This window comes from Pyricularia pennisetigena, chromosome 5, assembly GCF_004337985.1.
Source record: "Pyricularia pennisetigena strain Br36 chromosome 5, whole genome shotgun sequence".
Taxonomy (NCBI): Eukaryota; Fungi; Ascomycota; class Sordariomycetes; order Magnaporthales; family Pyriculariaceae; genus Pyricularia; species Pyricularia pennisetigena.
The window spans coordinates 3008422-3031716 of NC_043743.1; the positions used below are offsets into that span (position 1 = coordinate 3008422).

Genomic DNA, 23295 nt, shown 5'->3' on the forward strand with positions numbered 1-23295 from the left:
CTATTTTGCAGCGTGCAGTTCGGCGTAGGCAACCCCCTGCACTAGTTGAGGCTGAGGTTGGTAGTAGGTAGACAGGCTCGCCGGGTTGTTGCCGTGTTGGGAACGAGGCCCGCAATCAAAAGTGGAATCTGAGGATCCAATGCCACAGCAACTTGGGTGCACGGTTATTGGTTACCCCGTAGTGAGGTGACCGAGTCGCCTTTTCTAGCTGTAACATTTTCATATCAGACAGTTTGACAGCCACGGGTAGATCTTGCCACCAGAGCAAGCATTTCGTTGATTTGATTTGCCCGTCTAGTCGACGTTGGGTCCGGGGACTAGGCAGTCTACCTATGATATGGATCCAAATATTTAAACTTGAGGCGACATCTCAGCTAGTCAAGCGTGACAGTCTATTTTGTTCTATCTGCCTTTAGATCGGAAACCAGTGACAGCCACTGACGTCTTGGTCGAAATAATTCCATGAGCCTGCGTATTCTTTTTTTTTTTTTTTCCAGCAGTTTTCTCTGCATCATGCAGGGGAACGTTCTGCATAGCAGTCCGCCGCATACTTCGAACAAAGATCATTGGCGCCCGAACTAATTAGCATTAGTTCGCTATTGCTGTAAAGAAATCTGATAAATCTTCCGTCTGCAGAGAAAATGCTAGGCGTTATTGCTAAAGCTTTTTACAAAGATTGGTAGGTGAGTTTAATAGTGTTGATCATTGCAAATGAAAGCGAGCGGATGGGCCAGGCGGAAGGGAAATTATATATATATATATATATATATATGTATATGTGATGCAAAGTCTTTGTAAAATATTAAAGAAATTTCCGCATTGCCTACCCACTGTTGAAAGACCAGGATATGTGAGAAATGGAACAATACTTGCATCATGTTGAGGCTTGGGCGCTCCGTATCGTCACCGTCGGCCAGGACAGCAAACGCCCAAATTTCCCATGAGATCGTCGGGATTCGGTACAGTAGTGATTGATTCGCGGGTTGTGCGCTCGTGCGGAAGCTTGGCAGTTGATGGGTGGATGTTTGCGTGATCCTGATGCGACACGAACAAGGGGACAAGTCCAAGGACAGAAAAGCAGGAATCTTGGACTTTGTAAAGTTGCAGTTCATGCACAAATATTGTCAAAGTCTGGTGGGTAAAAGTGGGGTTGATTTTTTGTCTGTGACTTCTTTTTTGTTCGCTAGAAGTAGATGGAGCTGTGGGCAATTCAATTCAATTCAATTCAATTCAATTCACTCCCGTCTGTTTCGACGCAAACCTGGTTTCTATTCTTCTTCTTGTTCAATGTCGGTAAGGTTCGTTAGATTGTCTGCATCTGCACTTGTTACTCGCATCGACATGCAAATCCCGCTAGACGGCACGATCGGCCCAGGGGTTGTGTGGCCAAGACTGCTTTTTATACCATACAGAGTACGACCTTCTTCACAGCAATTGTGGGTATGAAACAAGGGGTGGTTCGTTGCGGGGTTCCGGAAAGCACCTCGCCTTGCATCATCAACGAATCAAGTTGCGCATGAACCAGCCCAGCACAAGCCCCATACCCAGAGCCAAGCAGACCTCGATGGCCTGGGCCTCGCCAGATAGACCCCTTAGCCCTTGGTCCACCCCTAGCGCCCCCATGGGCCGTTCAACCCGTTGAACAAAAGACACTGGCTCGGCCGCTCCCGAGGATGCCTTGACGATCTAGTCCTTGCTTTCTTTTACTCTTTACGTTCGTTTGTTGTGATCAACGTTCATTGTCGGCGCCCGTTTTTTCCTGTTGTTTTCTTTTTTTCTTCTTTTTTTTTCCTTCCTCATTCGATTGTCGCACTTGCGCAATCTTCTCTTCTCCATCGGCGTGTTCCGGAGCCATTCACTTCTTGTCTGTGACTTTTTTTTTATACACATTCTTTTTCTACCAAGGTTGACAAGCAAGCCCTTCATTCAATATCATTCAACTTGTGGAAAACTTGCCAGTGGCAGCTTCTGTTTTTAGGGACACATCAGCTCCTGAGCCTCTTTGGACGTTCTGGGGTACACCCTCTTTTTCTTCGGGATTTTTTTTTTCGCCCAAAATAGAACATACGACTTGATAACGACAACATGATCGCACAATCACTTCTCCTTCTTGGCCTATCGGCTCTATGCCAGGCCAAAGTTCAGTTCCTGGTAAGTCTGGCAACCAATACATGGCTTCATTTGAACAACACTGACCATATACCAGGGCGTTGGTATCGCGGGTGGTGACTTTGGCTGCCAGATCGATGGCACCTGTCCCCTTGGTTCGACCCAGCTTCCCCTGGGAGGTTCTGGGGGAGGCGGCGATGGGCCCGGTCAGATGAACCATTGGACCAAGAACCGCGGGTTGAACATGTTCCGGCTGCCAATTTCATGGCAAAGCCTGACAAACAATCAGCCCGGCGGACAGCTGGACGCGAGGAACTTTGGACGTTATGATCAGCTGGTCCAGACCTGTCTGAAGACGGGCGCGTACTGCATGATCGATATTCACAACTTTGCGAGGTGGAACGGCCAGATCATTGGCCAGGGCGGTCCCACGGACGAGCAGTTTGCCGGCCTCTGGACGCAGCTGGCCACCAAGTACGCGGCAAACGAAAAGGTCGTTTTTGAGCTCATGAACGAGCCGCACGACCTCGACATGGCGCTCTGGGCCCAGACCTGCCAAAAGGCCGTCACGGCCATCCGCAACGCCGGCGCCACCAAGCAGATGATTCTTCTGCCGAGCAGCAACTTCAACAGCGCCGCGACCATCATCTCCAGCGGCGACGCCGACCTCCTCATGGCCATCAAGAACCCCGACGGAACCACCGACGGGCTCCTGCTCGACATTCACAAGTACCTTGACGTCGACAACTCGGGCACCCACCGCGAGTGTACCACCGACAACACCGCCGCCTTCCAGACCGTTGCCGACTACCTCAGGAGGGTTGGACGCAAGGGCCTCGTCTCGGAGACGGGAGCATCCATGGACGGCAGCTGCATGACCGCCTTTTGCGCACAAAACGCCCTGATCAATGCGAACTCGGACGTCTTTGTCGGCTTGGTTGGCTGGGCGGCGGGCAGCTTTTCGACCTCTTACATCCTCAGTCTGACCCCTAACAAGAACGGCAACACCTTTACCGACAACGCCCTCATGAACCAGTGCGTGATAGACACCTGGCTGAACTCCAAGACGGTTGCTCCTCCAGCCCAGCAGCCCCAGCAATCCCAGCAACCTCAGCAATCCCAGCAACCTCAGCAGTCGCAACTGAACCCCCCTCCTCAGTCCACCTCGGCATATCGCAATTCCAGCGTGCCCACGACGCCTGCCGGCTCGAGCCCGGCGCAACAGCCGACCGCCGCCCCAAACGGCACGCGTCCCAGCGTGCGCCCGTCCTCGCGCCCCTCCGAATTCCTTACCCAGATCCTGCCCACGGGAATCTACGACCCCAAAAAGCAGAAGCCGAGTGACATGCCCACGACGCTGGTCATCGCCCAGGGCACGCCGACCCCGCCGGGAGTTGCGCAATCTGCCGTCCCGACCAGCGCGTCCCGCCCGTCCTCCAGCGGCTCGGACAACTTCCCAGGAACGTCGACTCCGCTCCCCACGGCCGGGGCTGGCGGCCTCGCCATTCCTCCTGCTTTGGGTCTCGCCGCCGCGATGTTTGCGGGTCTTTACTGTGTGTTATAGCAAAAAAAAAAGCTGGTCTATGTGGTGGTGGTTTTTTGAGCAAAACCCCCCCTCAACTTCTTTGTCTTTAATAGGGAATGCGCACGACTCTGTGAATTACTTGAAGCTAAACCGAATATAAAAACATGAAAAAAGTAATATTACCGAACGAATCTTTTGATTTGTACGAGATAAGATTCCATTCCTGACGCTGGCATTCTTTCAGTTTTTCGTCTGCCGGACTCGGGGGAAGGACAGACAAAGGAAAAAATAGTCTGCAATTAATAATTTATCTTTTTTTTTTTTTTTTTTTTTTTTTTTTTTTTTTGTCGGATGTAGCAGTGGTCGTAGGGTTTAGAAAAGACAAGACAGAAATGTGTCTTCAGCCATCTATCTCTTTGAGGCTGTACTCATGAATCTCTTCTTGGACGGTATCTTGGAGCTTTGGACCTACAAACCGGGGTTAGGAAGTCAGGGGTAACTGCATGTTCGATTCTATGTTGAATTCGAAAAGTTTTCAACGCAAGCTTGAACAATTTGCACGTTGTCTATCTGCCTGCCGTAGGTTCCCAAGAGTTTGACCATGCCTCTTATCAACAAAATATCCTACTGACTCGTCAGAATACCCTTGAATTCTCATCCGTACGCAAGAAACAGTGTTTCATTGCGGTCTATTAGCTATATCATAATATGCGGCAACCGGATGGCCAGCATTCCCAGCATAAGTCATCTATCCCGAACACAATGTACAAAGCAGAGCGTAGCAAACAGAAAAGAAAAAAGAGGACCTTAGAACAAATCTTTAAACTGAAGGTAAACGCCAGCATCACCCATCCCCAGCCCATCCCCAGAAGGCCCTTGTCCCTCATTATTGCCTTCGTTACCACCTCCACCCCCGACGGGACTATATCCAGACGGTGGAATACCAACAATGGAGGAAAAAGTCGACGATCCGCGCCCAGAGTTGGCAGCGGCGTAGTCGGATTCGCTCATCGATGTCATTTGGAGCCCGTTTATGCCAAAGCAGCCCTCGAATATGGTCTTCATCTCGCTCTGGAGCGCGAGGCCATTCTGCTTGTCGTCCAGCCCGTGGTCGTGACCATACGGAAAACCAGCAGCGGGTGAGATTCTGCTCGCTGGCGAATTCCCATTGTCTCCCTGCTGGACGTGCTGGGGCTGGCCGAGCTGAGGAGGCGGAGGGTAGTTCGAGGACTCAACATTGTTGCCGCCGCCGTTTTGCGAGTACATGTAGTCGTGCATGCCTGTCATGGAGGTCATCCCAGACGCAGACATGCCCGACCCGTGGATAGAGAGGTCGTCCGCCTGGTTCCCTGAGGTGTGTTGCTGCTGCTGCTGCTGCTGCTGTCGGCCATTGACCAAGTTGCTGCTTCCATTTTCTTCAAGTCCTACACGCGCCGTGTAGTTCTTTAACGATTTTACGGTGCGCCATAGTCGTTGGGATACCCAGCTCTTGGCTGACATGTCCTTGATGAGCTCCAGAGCAGTGTAAAAATCCGAACGCACGACGCTGCTAAAATCGACGGGCGCATGTGCCGAAGCGAGGAAGAGAACCGCCATTGCTGAGGTAAGAAATTGATGGTAAAAGACCTGGAGTCGCCTGTACAGATTGGTCGAGTCGTTAAGTTTCTTGAGATATTGTATGGTCTCACGTGCAAGGTCGACGACCTTCCGAGCCAACTGCATGTTGTTTTGGATACTCATGGCGCTGTGTAGCACAGGGGTATGTAGCCAGATGCGCATCTGTGATTTTTGGGATTTGGTCGTGGTGAGCCATCCTGCCGTCATGCACATAAACAGGACGCATCAGTACCTACCTGGTTCAGCCTTAGCCTAGTCCACACCTGCAGCTTCTGGGTATTGTATGTCAAACTCGACGGTAGTGGCACCATGTCTAGCGTTGGGGACTTGACCTCGCTTGGCAAACAGTCGTACCAATCGACAATTTCACGATCGAGGGCTTCAAACTCTTCTCTCTTGAGATCAAGGACGAAAGCTGGCTCGAAATAGTCCACCAGCCTCCAAATTTTGGCGCCCAATCTCGAGTATGTTATCATGGCCGCAAGATACGGGTATTCCTCCTGCATGGTTCTTGGTTAGCCCGGGTTGACTGGGTCCACATGTTCCACAAGGACAAGACAACCGAAAATTGCCATACGCACCATTTGTGGTAGCCCAGGATCTATCATGTCATCCTGCACAGCAAAAGGCAGTCCGGTCCCAAAACTCCATCTCCTGTCGAGCACGTACGAGGCCCAGAAAGTAGTGATTGCTGTCTTGCGATCTTCTTGGGGAATCTTCATCAACCCTTCACGGCGATGAAGTCCCAGCTCAAGGCAGAGTCGTGTGACCTGCCCCACGACGCGCCATGCGAATATCTCCTCGTTGTTGAGGAAGCGGTATCCAGCATAGAGGCAAAGGACCGGAAGATTTGCGACCTCGCTGGGCTCGCTCATCAGCTTTCGATCCAGAATGTGCCGGATGGTCTCAAAAAGCTCCATGGCCTTGGGGCTATGTCCATGCCCTTCAACAACCATGGCACAGCACATGATTATTTTGAGCTTGAGTGTTGGTGTGTCCATTAGATTCACATCCTGGATGAACGCTGCATTGTCGTCCTTTCGTTTGGTGGCTTCCATCCAGCTCGCCAGGTTGCGAGCATGGTCCATGACGGCCTCCATGTTTGCGACTGGATACATGACTCCAATCTCTTCCTCATGCACCCTGCAGAGCCGCAGAATCTCGCTCTTGTCGTATAACCAGAGCGGGTCAGTCGCCCGCTTAGGCGCTGAAGGATCCAGGGGAAGGGATGCTGGAATCATGCCGGGAGGCGACATTTCGAGAGCTTCCTCGCCAGCACCGCCGCTGTCGTCATTCCCCTCATTGTTGTAGCCCATGTTATGCATAGAGGTCTTTGCGACGTTAACGCCATAAAGACTACTCGTGGGACCACGAAAACCGGGCGGTGGGAAAGGTGGCAGGGACTGTCGCTGCAGCGCCGGGTCGGTGTTTGACGATGTCGAGTTCGAGACGGACGGAGCTACCAAACTGCTCACTGCGGGACCGTTGCGCGGATCGGCGGATGGGGACATGTGGTGATGACGGGCATCTGGGTGCAATGTGTCTTGGCGTAACGAATTCATGTTATCAAAGAGCGTATTTACTTGCTCCTGCAGCTTTGCTATCTGTTCCGTCATTCGCTTGTAGTCGTCCGACTCCTTGAAACTGCTCGAGCAGCAGTTTGGAGAATAGAGACATGCTAGGTTCAGATGCCCGCATCGCTGGCATGGTTGTTGGCCGTTACATTTTATCTTGCGTCGCTTGCATTCGTTGCTAAAGGGGGAGCAGTCTCGCCGTCAGCCCGGGCGGAACTTGGTGCAGGATTCGGGGATGTTCTTTACCATGCTATAGATATGTACTGGATACCATCGTTAGCACTGTACAGGGGGGACGGGCGGCAGGGGCGCACTAACTCTGTTCCTCTTGCTTCTCTGCTGTTTCGGACCGGACTCTTCGTCTTCGGGCCGTCGCTTGTTGGCTGTTCGAGCGCCGCCGGGCGAGGAAACACTGGGCGACTGAGACGCAGCATCGGCGGGATTGTCCACGCGCGGCCCGGCTTGCGGCATCAGCAGGGAGCCCACAGATGTACCGCCTGCGGCTATACTCGGTGGTTGTCTTAAAAATTGACGCAAATCGCTGACTTGATCTTCCAACAAGTCCATATCTGTGTTCAAGGGGCTTCGGTACGAAGCATGGCAAAGGCCCATCTATAGTCGTGACGAGAAGAAAAAAAAAAAAAAAAAAATCCCACTCAAGATGCACTCGCGGCTGGATGCGGTTCAGTGCCCGCTGTCGGCCTGGCCCGCACTTTCCAAGTTCTGAACATCCCCACGGCCCCGCCGCTGGGAACTCCCGCTCACGTGATTGGTTCTCGAGCTCCATCTAGCCGTGAGTTCAAGACGAGGCTAGAGAAATACCAGTAGCGAGCTAGAATAATCAGGGCTGAAAAAGAAACTGACCCAGAATATAGAATTAGACGTCGTCGCGTATGACGAACCGAATGGTACAGACAACGAACGCCAAGGATTTATGACCAGCACAAAATGGTTGCGCGATCTTCGACTGTCATGACCCATTTTTGATTATTGCAGCTCGGACTCGAAGATGATCCCTGCCTTCTTGCCCCTAGTGACGACTTGACTAATTCCAGAGCTTCTGATTGGCCAATCTCACTTATGTAGGCAATGTCTGCCTACGAAGTGCTTGCCAGCTTTTGTTTGCGACCATACCTGTACTGGTCATGATGAAAGTATGCCTACGTCTGATACCAATGTTGCGTGTATCAAAAGGGAGCAAAAAAAAAAAAAAAAAGGAAAGGTAAAAATAGGAAAAGGAAAAAAAAAGAGACGAAGAAGAAGAATGATTGGTGCTAAAGCCGTCAAGCTTAAAAGCTGGTCAATTCCGACTCGCTAAACTACCTACAGGTTATTCCTATTGATCGCCGTCAAGACGCGACCGCGGCAACTTCCGAATCCTACGCGCTTGCCCTTGTCGCCACAAACGCCTCGCAACGTAACAGTGTCGCCGTCTTTCAAGAATTTTCGTGCGTCCATGCCGTAGAGCAGGACATCCTTCTTCCCACCCTCTGTCATCTCCAACAAACTTCCCTTCTCGCCTGCCGATGGCCCGCTGATTGTGCCTGACCCCAGCATGTCTCCTGCCCTCATGGAGCAACCACCCAAGGTGTGGTGAGCAATCATTTGCGGGAACGACCAGATGAGATGCTTGGAGCTGGTGCGAGAGATCGTCGTGGTGTCGCCTTCGGGGGCTGTTTGCAGATTCAAGTCAGTGGGGACCGTTGAGGGCGGGGCGGAGAAAAAGCGCGAAAACATGACACGGAGGGGGGGGGGGGTTATGTTGCTCACTTGTCAGGTCCACCTCGAGGTTGATGTCAAATACGGTGTCCTCTCTATCCTCCGTAATGTAGTCTTGCAGCTTCACGCCAGTGGACACGCTGGGCTTCGTCCGGAAAGGCTCCAGGGCATCCGCAAGAACCACCCAGGGGCTAATGGACGAGCAAAAGTTCTTGCTGTTGAACGGGCCAAGAGGCACATACTCCCAAGCCTGGATATCCCTCGCGCTCCAGTCGTTGAGGAGCACATAGCCAAAGATTCGATCAGCGGCGTTCTTGATGGGCACCGGTTCCCCGATCGGGTTTGTCGGTCCACCGATGAAGCAGCCCAGCTCTAATTCCATATCCAGTCTCCTCGAGGGAGCCGTCGTCGGCACCTTGGGCTCTGCGGCGGGGTCCAACAGAATCTGGCCCCAGGGACGAGTGACGGGCGTCCCTGAGACAACCACCGTCGAAGCTCTGCCGTGGTATCCGACCGGCAAGTGGGTGTAGTTGGGCTGCAGCGCATTCTCCGGATTCCTGAACAGGCATCCGACCATGTACGCGTGGTGGTAGCCAGCATAGAAGTCGGTGTAGTCGCCTATCTCCATGGGCAAGTGCATCTTGACCAGACGCTGCGACAAGAGTGCTTTTTCTCGCAACTCGGCGTTATCTTTGAGAAAACCTGGCGTCGATGTGTCTGTGGCCAACAGGCCTTGGATGGCTTCCCGAACCTGGCGATGCACCGGCCTGCCGAGGGCCGCAAACGCGTTCAGCGTGGGGCGCGAGAAGATGCCCTTTTCTGCTTCCTTGAGCATCGGGAAGACATCGTAAAAGTCGACTTGTTGCTCGAGAGCCTTGAGGTCAAGCACTGATGACCCAATCGCAATTGCTGCCCGGGGAGTTGTGTCGTTCTGGGTGCTGATGATGCCAAAGGGGATGTTGGCCAACGAAAACTCGCTGTCCTCATCGACATCTGGCACCCACGTTCCTGACATGGTTGTCGAATTCGAACTTTTGTGTGATTAGGCAGCTGAATTGGAACCAGGCAAGTTGTCGGAAGTGGAAATGCTAACGACTCAAAAGTTTTCAGATAATTAATTACTGCTTAGTTTTAAAATCTTGATGTGCCACAAAGTACGTATGATGGTAGTCTTTGCCCAAGTACCTCTTTAAGCCGCGCGGGGTTCCTAAGCAAACAAGCCGATGCAGGCCGTGCCAAGGCGGAAGGCCTGGGCCCCACTTATATCCATCTCGCCCCATTGTGTTGTGTCACTCAACTTCAAGCCGGATCGTTGTCCTCGTCAAGGTCAACCACAGCTGCCCTGAGTCCATCGGCAACTTTCAGGACAAACTTTCAGGACCGACTGGCAGGCAAGATGATTTTCTAGCGTATCCCTGTAGGTGTGGCAGTCTTTATGCTACATACTTGATCTTGAAAACCCAGCAAATCTCGTCATTGTCCAACAGCTTCTGGTCGACTTTTATTTTCAAGCTCTTGTCGCCACCTCGTCCGCCTGGCGACCCTGTAATTTTAAAGTCAAGCTTCTCCCCTCCCTCGACGCCGAGCATGCTCACCTCATCGCCCTCGAGCACAGGTACCGCCGCGGGGATGGTCACATAGCCATCTTTTCCAATTTTAGGCTTCTCCAGGAAGAGCGTGTAGAAGGCGTCCTTTGCCCGCGTGAATCTCACGTCCGGAGTGGCGCCGTCACCGCTTCCCACAATCTGGCTCAAGGGGAACCAGTAGGTCGTGTTGTAGATGCTGGCTTCGTGTAGTTTGATCCACCGCCCGGCGATTCTCAGGTTGTCCGCCATGATGGGCGCGATGGTTCCGTCGGCCTTGGGTCCGACGTTGAGCAGGAAGTTGCCGTTCTTGGAGACCATGTCCACAAGCGTGTGCACAATCGTCGTCGCGTTCATGTACTCCTCATCTCGAGTGGCGCGGTTATACCCATAGCTGTACGGGTCCATGCCCCTGTTGGACTCCCACTTGAATTCCTGAGCGCTGCTAAAGGTCTTGTACTCGGGCGTGTCAAAGTCGGCCGCGTGGGCGGTCCCGCAGCGGCTGTTGATGGCCACCTGGCGGTTCTGCCTGCGTGCCTCGTTCCACCAGCGCGCTGCAAACTCGGCGGTGCCGTTTGCTGCGCCGCAGTCGCACCACATGATGTCGGTGCCGTACTTGTACGCCAGCGTCTCCATCTGCGGGACTTGGAGGTCCGATATAAAGTCGCTGATGGGCACGTAGCCTGTGTACGGCTCCTTGACGCCCGTGTAGGGGTTCAGAGCCAGACCGCCCGTCCACGAGGTCGTGCCGGGGCTATCCGTCTTGTTGAACTGGTCGAAGCCGTACTTGGCCCACTCTGGGTGAAACCACTCGGGCAGCGAGAAGTAGGTGCCTCGCTTCATGGTCGGGTGGTACTTTGCGGCAGCCTCGAAAAGCTCGCCTAGCAGATCCCGCTTGGGACCGTAGTGCAAGGACGTGCGGTTCGATGTTTTGCCGGCGTCGAAGATTGCAAATCCATCGTGGTGCTTGGTGGTTAGGACAAAGTATTTTGCGCCAGCGTCGGCGATGAGATCGACAATTGCTTTGGGGTCGTATTTATCCGCCGTGAACTCTGGAAAGGTGTCGTCGTAGGCCCAGTCTTTGCCGTAGGTCCTCAGTCGATATTCCCTGAATCCCGAACGGTCTGCGGGGGGTGGATGCGTAGAGTACCACCAGAACCATTCAGCGTAGCTCTCGTATGGGGTTGAGTTTCCTAGTAACCAGGGACAAGGTTAGCAACCAAGTTGCATAGAAAAGCTTACTTTGGGAGGAGAGATTTACCCCAGCCTGTGACCGCGTAGGGTCCCCAATGTAAAAAGATGCCAAACTTGGATTCGTCAAACCAGTCTGGCGACTCATGCTTGGCCAAGCTGGAAGAGTCGGGTGTCCACTCGGTCAAGCCCACTTCGACGTTGGAGAAAGTCTTGCTCTGTTCACTCTTGCCGTCTTTAACATGCGCAACCACATCTACGGGCTTTGCTGTCCCGCCCTTGACGCCAACGTAGGCCTTTTGCTGGTCACCTGGACACAGGCGCTGAACGACGCCAGGACGCACAGTTGCAAGCCCAGCGCCGGTGAGCTCCACCGTCAGCCCCTTGCCCGAAACGCACTCGGTGCCGGCATTGTTCAGCGTGACCTCGACGACCTGCGTGTCGTTGTCCCACCACTTCTGGGTGGGACGCAGGCTCTGGATCTCGACGGCCGAGCCGCTGTACAAACTGATGGAGAATATGTGCAGCCTGCTCTCGGAGACGTTGGTCGTGGTCGGGAGGGTGATGGAGGCGAGCTGCTTGCCGGGCGTGAGGGCGGCGGAACGCTCAAAGATGTGCGTCGTGTTGTAGTTGACTTCTCCGTGCCCCGTGTACCGCGAAGGCAGGATGATTTCTCCGCGGTTGATGGTCAGAAAGTTGAAAAAGGACAGCGACCGCAGCTCGTACAGGGACGTCGTGTTGTCCGTGTAGGTAAACGTCACGTTCTTCGACACGCTGGCGGTCTCCAGGTCGCCTGCCACCAGGAACGAAACACTGAAGAAGGTTCCGTTGCCGGTGGAGGGTGCGGGGATCGTTTGCCCGGCGCAGATGACATTGTCGGGGTTCCCGGGTCCAGTGTATCCGGGGAAGCTGAATTCGATGCCAGTCTGGGTGGATGTGTAGACCTTGCTCTTGAAGCCGGGGTCTGGGTACGAGTCGTTCTTGACGTCAAAAGCGGCCTCCAGTGGTTTGCGCCCGAATCCCTTATTGTTCATGAGTGTGCTGAGATCCAGGGGCATGGATTTGCCATTGAGGCCTGCTGCTTCAACCGCATGTGCGGCGCAGAAGCCGATCACAATGGATCGAGCCCAGCCTATCATTTTTTTTTTTTTTTTTTTTTTTTTTTTTTGAACGAGAGTTAATGAGATCCACGGACTCAATGGGTGACCCGTGAAAATGAAAAGTCAAACCATAAACGATACAGAGACATGACCTAAAGTTAGCTTTTGAACCAATTCTTTTTTGTTCCGCTTCGGACCCTTTCGGGGAAATCTACGCCGTCCTGGATCCTCAATCCCCTGCTCAATGTCCCCACGAAAGCACAGTGACATCAGAGGAGCCATCAATTCAGTCAAGGTTGGAACCTGTCGAGGTAACGTTTCTTGCCTCTTATCAACAAGCGTGATGGTTGAAGGTGACGAGGCTTTGTCCTGGACTCCACTTCCCCGCGCTCATCTCTTCTCCCAACTGCGGGGGATATTGGCTTGAAGTTTCCCCCGCCGGATTTGTCGACGGCAATCACACGAAAGCAAAGTAGGTAGACATCGGAATACGCAGCGCATGGTCTGAGAAGAAAAAGAAGGAGAAGAAGAATAGAAAAGGGTTGTGTGATGGGCAGGACTTGGAATCATGAAAAAAAAGTCTACGATTGACAAAGAGACGCGTCTTTGTGGTAGTCTGGTAGATAAGATGTGGAGAAAGGGAAAACGCGCCATGTGGGGTGAGGACAAGGACAATTGTACATGGGTTGCCAAATCTGGAAATAGTTTTACTATGGCATTCCTTCAACCTCAAAAGACAGCGTGAATAACAGCAGAGAGAAAATGTGGTCCTGAGCTAGCTGCCCTGTTTGATTCTGGCCATCAGTATCATCTTATCTTAGTTTCTCACCTCTATCATCATAATCTCGTCCCACCGACGAGGGTCTCCCAACGTTACGGTCCTTGTAATTGTTCATATCTGAACACCGGGTCTGATAAACACCCTTGAATCCTTGATATACTAGCCTGTAGACTAGCTCCACCAAAAGGCCCAACTGGAAATATATTGGGGGAGCGGCTCAAAGCATCATGAAATTATACTAATCTTTGCATTTAGCTATCGCCGCGATATTTTACTAAAAGGAAACAAAAGAAGAAAGGCAACAATCATGCTGGTGTCAGGAGTTGGACATGATCTTCCCATCAAAGTTCTCCAGAAGAAAATAAGCACAGTCGCTTATACAAGCAGCTTGTGGAGGGGTTGGGACGGGCACCAATTCACCACACCAGCTAGAAATTTGTCGTGTGAATGAGGTTTGAGTCAGCCAGTTAAAGTTGCGGAAGCGATTCGCAGGTTCAACCGTGTATGGCGTGCTTGACAGGTACCAAAGAGAAAGAAAGGAACGGACAGATGCCGCCCAGTGGTAAAGGGCGGATTTCGTTAGGTCATACCATAACAGTTGGACCGAGCTACCAAGGATTCGCTAGCAGTTACAGCCATCTGGAGGTCTTAGGCCGGTTCCTTTATGTAGAGTTATTGTATCGCTTCTTGAAACAGAAGCATTTTGCGCGATATTATGTTCTGAGTGTTCCAACATGAACTGTGATAACCCAAGTCGCTACTGTTTTTCAAAGAGCAACATCCTGCGCAACCCAAGGCCAGAGTCAGTTTTGCCCAAAAAAAAAGGCTGCGTTTTTGACCGGGTCTTCGCTGGAATCGATTTAGTTAAAGGGAGGCCCGGCTTCATATTGGCATTAGTTAAAAAAGTGGAGGAAACCACTCAAGGGCATTCACCCCCGTGTTGTAATGACAAGCATATAATTTCGAGCCGAGACATTCCCTCGAATCTTGTAGGTGAGATGGTCGTTTTAGTCCCTATTATAGACAAGCCACTTCGTCAATGAGATGGAACAATAGTGCATCAGTGCTTGTGCTCAAGTTTAACTTCAGCAGGTGGCCCTCAATATATGCTCGACCCATGTTATAGAACACGAGACTTATATAAGGTTTGCATTTCCCCAGACCTAAAAAGGAAGTAATAGCTGCCGTCGGGACACAGCCGAATAGGGCTAAAAACAACCCGACGGGTCGTATAATAGCTAGACCTCAGCTCTCAAAAACTGACAAGAATTGGAGGGATGACAGGCAGGCAAAAGTACTGGAGAAGCACTAGGGCAACAGCTATGGCTGTTTTGTTCAGGGGCCACCATAGGATTAGAATACAACTTGTTAAAGGTCAGTTCAATAAAAACCCACACACCAACGGCATCAATCATCTTTGCACCCGCACAGAGAAAGTCCGCGGGGCTTAACATGTCGTCCGCAGAGCAGAGCGCTGAGAAATTACTGCCTTCTCATTATGCGCGCGCACCTGTCCATGTCAAACCGGAGACAAATCGAAATCACCGTAACCAAACCCCGCAGAGAGCAGCCCAGAAATAAAACGAGGCAAAACAAAGCCAAATGGAGCAAAATCCTGGAATCAGATAGAAAAGTCTCAATAATTTGTCCTCAAGAACCAAGAGCAGAATTCGCATTCCACCTCAGATATACGCCGTAGTATGAGGCGATTCTCCCATGGCTGCGGATAAATTCAAGGTGAGGGTATTGAAGTTTTATTGTGTGGTGGTGTTTGCCGCACAACAGTGGAAAAGCCTCAGGGGTCAGTCAGAAGTACCGTACCCACCATGCTTGGAGGCAGGCGTGAGTGGACATGGTAGACACTCAAAGAGTTCCATGATTTTTTTTTGTCTAATTGCCAAAAATTGTGCCTTTCCGGTTGAGTGCTTAATATTGATGAACCCGTTGCAGCATAGACTTCGCCCCAGAACAGAGGCTACCGGTTGTTCTAGCCGCGCTGGTGGTGAGCAAGCTGGGGGTCTCCGGCAACGGGTACGATTCTTATATTACAAAACAGCAATACCCATCGACAACATGCGGAATGGTCGCATGAAATATGGCTATAACTTAACTATGTCCACATACGGATAGCTTGTAACATAGACAGATTACATAACGTGTGGACGAGGAGTGCCAGTAGACAGACAAAAACCAAAGCTGTGCACATATTTGCTCGTCGCTGGCAATTAGTGCGACGAGTATACTCTGTACAAAATCAGAAACACCAAAAGACAAAAAAAGAAAAAAAAAAGTATTATAGATGCAGCATCACCAAGCGCGCAGCCAAAGCTATTGTGACCCCACCAAGACTGTTGTTGCCTATTTAGTGCTGCAGTTGGCTTGGCGTGCAGCACGCAGCGGCCCGATGCAGGCAAGGGGGGGAGGGTTGTTTTTGTATTAATTTCCTTCTGCATGCGCGCCAATCATGTCAGCGATCGACAACAGGGCCCAAGTTAAATTTATGCTTTCTGGTCAAGTGAACAAGGTCGGCGGTGATCTACGAATCAATTCCCGAGCTGTTGGCCTTAACCCCAGAACTGGATTGCGGAGAACCAGCCAAGGATGTAGGTTGATCGCCATTCGTGCCGAGTGCTCTTCACTTTTGTGCCAGGGACAGCCCGGTATGGATTTGGACCATGTCATGGATCTTGAACAAATGTTCAAGATCCATGACAAGCACAAGGACGGAATGCAAAAGTATTCTACTATGGTAGACGTTGTTCAATGAATCGTGGACAAGATATGACGTAGTGTGGCTTCCAATAATATCGCTTTCGAGACTTACGTCTTTCCAAAGTCACACCGAGATAAGTGGTAATGGGGAGAGTGATAAAGTAAAATATCATTTGGCGTGAAAAAGACCCATGCTTCCTCATAACGCCGACATGCAACCCATGAACTATGTGCCCGCCCAATATATACATGAAAAAAAAGAGATAGATTAGAACCCTTCACTTCCTGGTGAAGCTGATCGCAAGGCGACTGGTATCAGTGAGATGCCATTGTAAAAAAAAAAAAAAAAAAACACAAAACAAAAGGAAAATAGTCTTTTGAGCAAAAACACCACCGTCAGTCAAAACATAGCCACAACCCCAGCTTTTGTTTCTTTTTTTTTTTTTTTAAATATAAAAGCTGAGGAAGTTGGCCAGCAGAAAGTTGTAGCTCTCGTTTCTAAAGTTGTCCGGGATCAACTTGGCATTGTTGGCAAAAAAGTTCATCAGCTCCTGCTTCTCACTCCATTTGGGCCAGTACATTATGTCCTTGATGCCCTTGTTGGGGTCCAGGTTGTACAGAAAGTTGGTATAGTAGGAGACGGTGGTCCTGCTCGCGTAGTTGGGGAGGATTCCGTAAAAGATCTGCAAGAGATCGCTGCCGTGGAACGTGCCCACGATGGGGGTGCCGTAGTCGTAGCTGGACAGGTATGACCACGAGGGGACGTCCGGGTTCAGGGTCGCGGAGGCAAAGAGGAACAGCCGACGAGTCAAGGTGAAAGTGATGTCGCCCAGGATGGCGGAAAGACGCTTGAATTGAGGGTAGACCTGATTCGATGTACCGGTGCGGAACGGCGAGCCCTCGCGCGGGTCTTCGGGATATGCGTTCACCAGACCTTTGATCTTGTTGATATCAGTTGCTGGGAAGAAGATCTCGCTGAGATAGGTGACGAGCTTCTCGGTAGTAGTGATGTTGGTCTGGACGAGGGAGAAAAACGTTCCCTCATCCTCCTGGTCGCCAATGATCATGGGGACGGGGTAGTACCGCTTCCCAAGGACCAGAACGTCAGGGCTGGCAGTGAGAACCTTGCCATCAGGCCTGGGGAGATATGACAGCGCGACCGAGTTGTAACCCAGAAAGGCCGGGGGCGCGTTGGCTGCCTTGAGGAATTTGTCGTAAGGGAGCTCGCGGAGGCATTTCAGCGTATCACTTCGACCCGAGCAACCACCCGCCTTGACGACTGTGTTGTAGACCACCTTGCCCTTGGGGCAGTCGACCCGATCAGCAGGGATGATGCTGCCAGAGTTCATGATGGCGCCGCGGAAGAGTGGCTTGCCCTTGTAAGTAGCGTTGCCATCGTACAGGGCCATCTGGTCAAACACCGAGATGGCGCCGGCAGACTCGCCCCAGATGGTGACCTTGTCGGGATCGCCGCCGAACGCCTCGATGTTGTCGGCAACCCACTCCATGCCCATGCGCTGGTCCAGCAGCCCAGCGTTTGCGGATCCCTCAGCCAAGATCTCCTCGCCTGGCATAAAGCCAAAACCTCCCACGCGGTAGTTTACAGCCACGAAGATGAAGGGTTGGCCTTGCTTCACGGCCCTCTCAAGAATCGGGGTGCCAGAGTACATGGCGTTGCTGCCAAGCTGTTCCATGGGGGTATGTTGTTAGCGCCGGCGATGTGCAGATGAGGTAAACGACGACGACATACCTCGAAAGCACCGCCGAAAATCCAGAATAGTACAGGCAGCTTGTCACCAGCCTTGACACCTTTGGGCCTCTGCACGTTGATGTTCAAGCAGTCCTCGGTCGCGTCCAGGACCTTTTGGAAAAGCCCCTTGTTGATCAGGTTTCCGAGGACCTGTGTCAACAAACCGCCACTCACGGTGGAGAAGATGAACTGTGGGCATTGCGGCGGGATAATCATGGAAGCGTCGAATTTGCCGAGGGGCTTCTTCAGTCGCACAGGAGGCCTCATGCGCAGGTCGCCGACTGGTGGTTCCGCAAAGGGGATGCCCTTGAAAGACTCGACACCGCCAAGGACAGAGCCCTTGATTAAAGACCCATCCTTCATCTCTACCTGTGGTGACTCCTTGCGTTCCTCGATCCTGAACGCCTCTTCTGGCGCTCGCAGATCAAGTGGGACTTCGAGCCCGGAGAGGTTCAGCTGTGGGAGTCGTGGGTCCACCGGTGGCAGTTGCTGAGTTATAGTAACTCTAGCATGGACACCGGCTGCCGCCAGGACGATGGCTGAGAGAGCGGAGAGGACGGAGCCTTTCATCGTGTGCTACCCCTCCTTGGCTGTCTTTGGCGGGGGTCACACAAGGCTTGAAGCTACGTGATGAAACAAATGAAGGTAGTTCAAGTGGTATCAATCTCAGCTAAGAGACGAAAAGGGTAACGGTCAACCAAGGGGGATGGGCGAGTGTATGGGAAGGCACTTGACGAACACCAGGACATCGGGGGAATAAGGGAAGCATGAGTGACGGGATATATATACTTACTTATTGCTTGCTGGCAGAGCACTGTTTGTGTGGGATGTGGGCATGGTCAATACTTTCCAATGGTGGGTACTACTACATGCAGACAGCCTGGCTGGGCGACTAGACCAGTTTGGCCGAAGATCCCCGCGTCTCTTCCCAAAAGGTACGAGATTTCGTGGTCTCGATTCCGTTTTGTTAGAATCCGCTTTACGGGATAATCGACGCACACGCTGCACTGCCAGTAGGAAAGGTTCCCCTGCCATTGACAACGGTTGTTAGGTCATCCATCAGGAAGAAAACTAGCGGGAAACTTCCAGAAGTCAACTTCTCAAGTTCAGACGAGAAAAGGTCAGTTCTTGTCCATCAATGCCCTGAAGACGGCTAGGCCGGAACTCGCAAGTCCTGCTCTAAAGCCCGGGAGCCTTGAGCGAGCCCATGAAAGCCCGGTCAATACGGATGCCAAGGCCAGTCTGTTGAGGTACAGACTCTTTTTTTTTTTTTTTCTCTCTTTTCGTGGAGAGCACTTCCCACACATCTTTTATTGTTCCTTTCACGACACTGTCAAACAAGGTTAAAGTAAAGCAAGGGCAGCGATCAGGGATTTGTGCTTTTCTGCCCTGGATCTTTTAGAGTAGTAGACCGACCAGGTGCCTCCGCAATTCGACGAGAAATTTGGTCTGGGGAAAGGAGTTATTTGCCTACTTGGGCCAAGTTCGCCGTATGGTGTGGGTACTGTACACAAGACCCCCCGACCATTACGGAGCTGGGGTGGAGGGTGTTAACATTGCGGTCAAAGTCATGGGTTGGCTGGCTGCCTGGCAATGTGGACGCGCATAATAGTGCGGGGGTATTAAGAGATTGGCCAACTTCAGCTCTAATGAGCAAGGGTCATCATCGCATGAGGAAAAGAATAAAAAGCAATTAAATAGAAAGAAATCAAATAAAAAGAAAATTAAAATGTATCTCAACTGCTTGGCAACGTGGTTGCGGGCCGTTGTTAAATTCGCTTGTCAACTCCCCTGATTCGTGTGGGCATCGGAGAATCAAGGGTAGGGAAAATAAAGATAGAAACAATACTTCGCTCTCGGATGGATTTGCATAGGGACGCGCCACAAAAGCTAGGGGCGATTTGGCAAGCCACTCGTCGTTAGCCTGAACTTGATTCGCGCAGGTTGCGCCAAACGGCACGTAGCCGGGACAACTAGTCGCAACACGGGTAAAAAGAGCGATGGCCCCGAATTAGGATCTGAAAGACGCACATTCGATATGCAGAGTGAAAGTAGGAGGGTAGCGCGAGTTCCGATGGCACATGCAAAATAATTCAAGTTGGTGTGTTCATGAGCCTGAAGAGACGATCACCCCCTCTTCGACATTCTTGGTTTTCATGAGGGGGGAATAAGCAGTACCTCGGCAGACTTTTTGATTTATGAGTTGCCATGGATTTGAATTATTGTGTTCATGATCATGTACTGGATCGATGCGCCAATCAATACTTGGCTGCATTGTCACGTAGTTGGTTGTGATTGCATTCATGCCCGAAGAGGATGAGGAAAAGAAGTATGTTGATGTGATGTGCAGAGTTGTTGTGGGCTACCGTGCTCGGGTCCGCATTTGGGCTTGTGCGGTTCGGTTTCAGTTTTNNGTTTTTTTTTTTTTTTTTTTTTTTTTTTTTTCTCCTTTTTTCGTCCTTCTTTCTTGTTTTGGCCCCTTTGATAATACTTCCTTCCTTTTTAAAGTTGACAAGCCTAGCTTCCCCGGAGCACCTGCACTTTAAGTGGATTTATATTTTATGGGGAGCGCTTCACGGAGCTTGGACCGCCAGATCGCAACGTGGGGGATGGCCAAGCGCCCCTGCTAGGTCAGGTCCCTTCGTACCTACTTGGTTAGCCAGGCACTGCTGGGCTGTGCGTACCGTACCATCAAAGGGACCTTGCCAAAGAAAATCGAGTCATTGCACGTGCATGCGACCTGGATTCCACTTCAGGATGTGAAAACAATGGTAGTTGATGAGGTCGTATCGCGGGGTACAATGGAGGTTGCTCATCTGACTGCCGGCTTTGGTTGATTGATGTTGGGGAAATACTACTTGCCATTGCTGCCCTAGCTTCGTAATCGTGCAGACAAAGCAATATCAAGCACGGATTAATTATCGCAACAAAAATCGTCGTAACGAGGGGACAGTGGACGTATAAGCATCACTGTTGTCGCAAACATCTCGTTTACCCACTTGGTCATCTTCATCTCTAGCTAGGAATAGATTCCTCGAGAGCTGACGCAGCATCCAGACCAAGTCACAGACTGATCGAGTGCTTAGAACAGCAGCGACTTGTGCGTGGCATTGCCAGCGGCAGTTGATTGTATGAAGTATATAGGAAAACCTCGAAATGAAAATCACGGTGTATACGGGTGCGTTGATATAGATACGAAAACGAACACAGCGACGCGGGGAGGGAGTCTTTAGTATTACTAGAGAGACTCAGACTCAGACTCAGACTCGCACATCACTGTGTGTACCTTGATCCTGGAAGTTTAGTAAGACAAAACGCGTAGGAACGACCCGCTGAATAACCAACCATTATGAATGGGCCATTAAGGTCAGCAATTTTTTTTTTTTTTTTTTTTTTTTTTTTTGGCAAACCTTCCTAGTCGGGTCTCTTGCCCGACTTGGGTGCCATTATTGAGTCCTTGTCAGTCAGAATCTTGGTCAATCCTGGCGGCAGTTTGGCTTTTGTGCCCAACCACTGAACCCTCCAAGCCAAGGGGCGCTCGACAAAAAGGGAATGGAAATCATTTAAACAACATCAATAAAAAAATAAAAATAAAAAAGCCAGAACGCCTAATGAAACTCATTACAACTGGATGACATGCAGCTTCTTCTCATGAGACACACACACACACACACACACACACACACACATGATAAAAAAAAAAAAAAGGCCCCTGGCATCCGGAAATTTTTTCCCGCCATCATACAAACACAATTGAACATTACCCAGGCCACAATCTTTGGCCGGGCGGGTAAAAGCTCGGCTGCTTCATTCCTCAAGGATCAACCAGGTGGACGATGAGAAAAAAAGAAAAAGTTGAATAACTAACCTATTGAATGGAAGATCAGATGCAGCAGATGATGGCCCTACAGTGAAGGATTAGCGTGGCCGCCCAAGCTTAATTCAATGTAGGCACGATCAGGCTCGTTCTGCCCACTTTAGCGTCAACCTGCTGCAATGCAATTCAGACAGTCTTATCTATTTTTGTTGTACATGACGCAAGATCTGATTTGGTTTCTTAAAGGTTGGGACGATCACAATCAGTTATTGACCTGACCTGAAAACCCCATTAGCAATCAATCGATTCTTCAATCCAAACATAGAGTAGATAAGACATTGGCTATTATTTTTTTTTACCAAGACTACGGTTCACTCTGATGGCCCTGCCCACCATTAGAATTCCACATTTGCGCGTCCGATAACGGAGCAGCGCTTTTTTTTTTGTTTGAACGGGGAAAAAAGAGCGTAGCTTGTCTCAGCCTTAGATTCAGTCATGGACCAGCAAACTTCATGCGATTCTTTTCCCCCTTTGTCCCAACTTTTTCCATGACGAATTCTCTCTGCTCTTTAGTTCTACCTTTTAGTTTGTTCTAATTCTGGAATCCAAGCCACACCTTGGTTTGAATGAATCAAAACCGGACATCGGAATGTCGCCCACCGATCACGTCCTGCTCATCCTGATGCCCTGGGATCCAGACCCGGCTTGGCTTGCAAGTCTGGCCGATGTGAGCCCAGGAATTGAGGTGCACAGCTTCAGGATCAGTTATCGAGATGAGAAGCTGCCGGAGGAGGTACCCGCGGACTTGTGGGCGAGGACGACAGTTCTCTTCACGTGGAGATCGTTTCCAACATTGGAGATGGTGCCAAGCTTGGTTTACGTTCAGCTGTTGTCTGCAGGGGCGGATCACGTAAAATGCGTTCCATTATTCAAGGAGCAGACGGATATCAAGTTTTGCACCGCTAACGGAGTCCATCCGTAGGCATCCCTTCCTTCCCCTAGCGCGTCCCACATCAAACCTTCAGATGCCCGAACATGGCCTTTTTTTAGCAGCCCTGCTGACGACACACCAGACCCCAAATGACAGAGTGGGTATTTGCAACATTTTTAGCCTCTCAGCATCAGATTCCTCAGTATCTCGAGTACCAAAAGGCTCGCCATTGGGAGCTTTCCCAAACCGATGAAGATGTCGAGGACGCAGTGGGCCTGCGTGTCGGGATCCTCGGTTACGGATGCATCGGCCGCCAGTGCGCACGTGTCGCCCGCTCGCTCGGCATGGATGTGTACGCATACACCCTCCACGAGCGATCGACTCCTGAGTCGCGCCGCGATGAATCCTTTACCGAGCCCGGGCTGGGGGACCCTGAGGGGATCTTCCCGTCCAGGTGGTTCCACGGGGATGAGCAGCTGAGCGAGTTCCTAGGCTCGGGCTTGGACCTGCTCGTCATCACGCTGCCCCTGACTGAAAAGACCAGGGGGATGATCTCGACCGACCAGTTCAAGCTTCTCGGCAAGAAAAAAGCCTACCTGAGCAACGTCGGGAGGGGTGCAATTGTTGATACGGAGGCGCTCATGGAGGCCCTCGATCAGGGGTTGATCAGAGGCGCTGCCTTGGATGTGACGGACCCTGAGCCATTGCCCAGCGACCACAAACTCTGGGACTACAAAAACGTCATCATTACGCCCCATGTGAGTGGCAATTCTTTCAATTACAATAAAAGATGTTTAAAAATATTGCGGTACAACCTCGAGCGGATGTCCGAGGGGAAGGAGCTCGTCAACTTGGTGAACAAAGAGCTTGGCTATTAAGACGAGGC

General features: G+C 51.2%; 5 protein-coding genes across 5 annotated transcripts; 2 read left to right on the forward strand and 3 right to left on the reverse strand.

The window, feature by feature from the left end:
* Positions 1-2085: 2085 nt before the first annotated feature.
* Positions 2086-3673, forward strand: PpBr36_08835 (uncharacterized protein; the record flags this gene model as incomplete). Its single annotated transcript, XM_029895960.1, has 2 exons — positions 2086-2151; positions 2207-3673. The coding sequence occupies 2 exons, from the start codon at positions 2086-2088 to the stop codon at positions 3671-3673; spliced, it is 1533 nt and encodes a 510-aa protein (XP_029747416.1).
* Positions 3674-4441: 768 nt separating this feature from the next.
* PpBr36_08836 (uncharacterized protein) lies at positions 4442-12457 on the reverse strand (the record flags this gene model as incomplete). Its single annotated transcript, XM_029895961.1, has 7 exons — positions 4442-5413; positions 5488-5751; positions 5833-7003; positions 8153-8498; positions 8596-9575; positions 9991-11320; positions 11389-12457. 7 exons carry the CDS (start codon positions 12455-12457, stop codon positions 4442-4444), a joined length of 6132 nt encoding a protein of 2043 aa, XP_029747392.1.
* A 3900-nt stretch (positions 12458-16357) lies between these two features.
* PpBr36_08837 (uncharacterized protein) lies at positions 16358-18231 on the reverse strand (the record flags this gene model as incomplete). Its single annotated transcript, XM_029895962.1, has 2 exons — positions 16358-17596; positions 17662-18231. 2 exons carry the CDS (start codon positions 18229-18231, stop codon positions 16358-16360), a joined length of 1809 nt encoding a protein of 602 aa, XP_029747607.1.
* A 1537-nt stretch (positions 18232-19768) lies between these two features.
* On the reverse strand, positions 19769-20135 carry PpBr36_08838 (uncharacterized protein; the record flags this gene model as incomplete). The annotated part of the gene is made up of 2 exons (XM_029895963.1): positions 19769-19930; positions 20028-20135. Coding segments are annotated over 2 exons (270 nt in total), but the record flags the coding sequence as incomplete, so codon positions are not given.
* A 1953-nt stretch (positions 20136-22088) lies between these two features.
* On the forward strand, positions 22089-23287 carry PpBr36_08839 (uncharacterized protein; the record flags this gene model as incomplete). Its single annotated transcript, XM_029895964.1, has 2 exons — positions 22089-22456; positions 22552-23287. Coding segments are annotated over 2 exons (1104 nt in total), but the record flags the coding sequence as incomplete, so codon positions are not given.
* Positions 23288-23295: the final 8 nt, after the last annotated feature.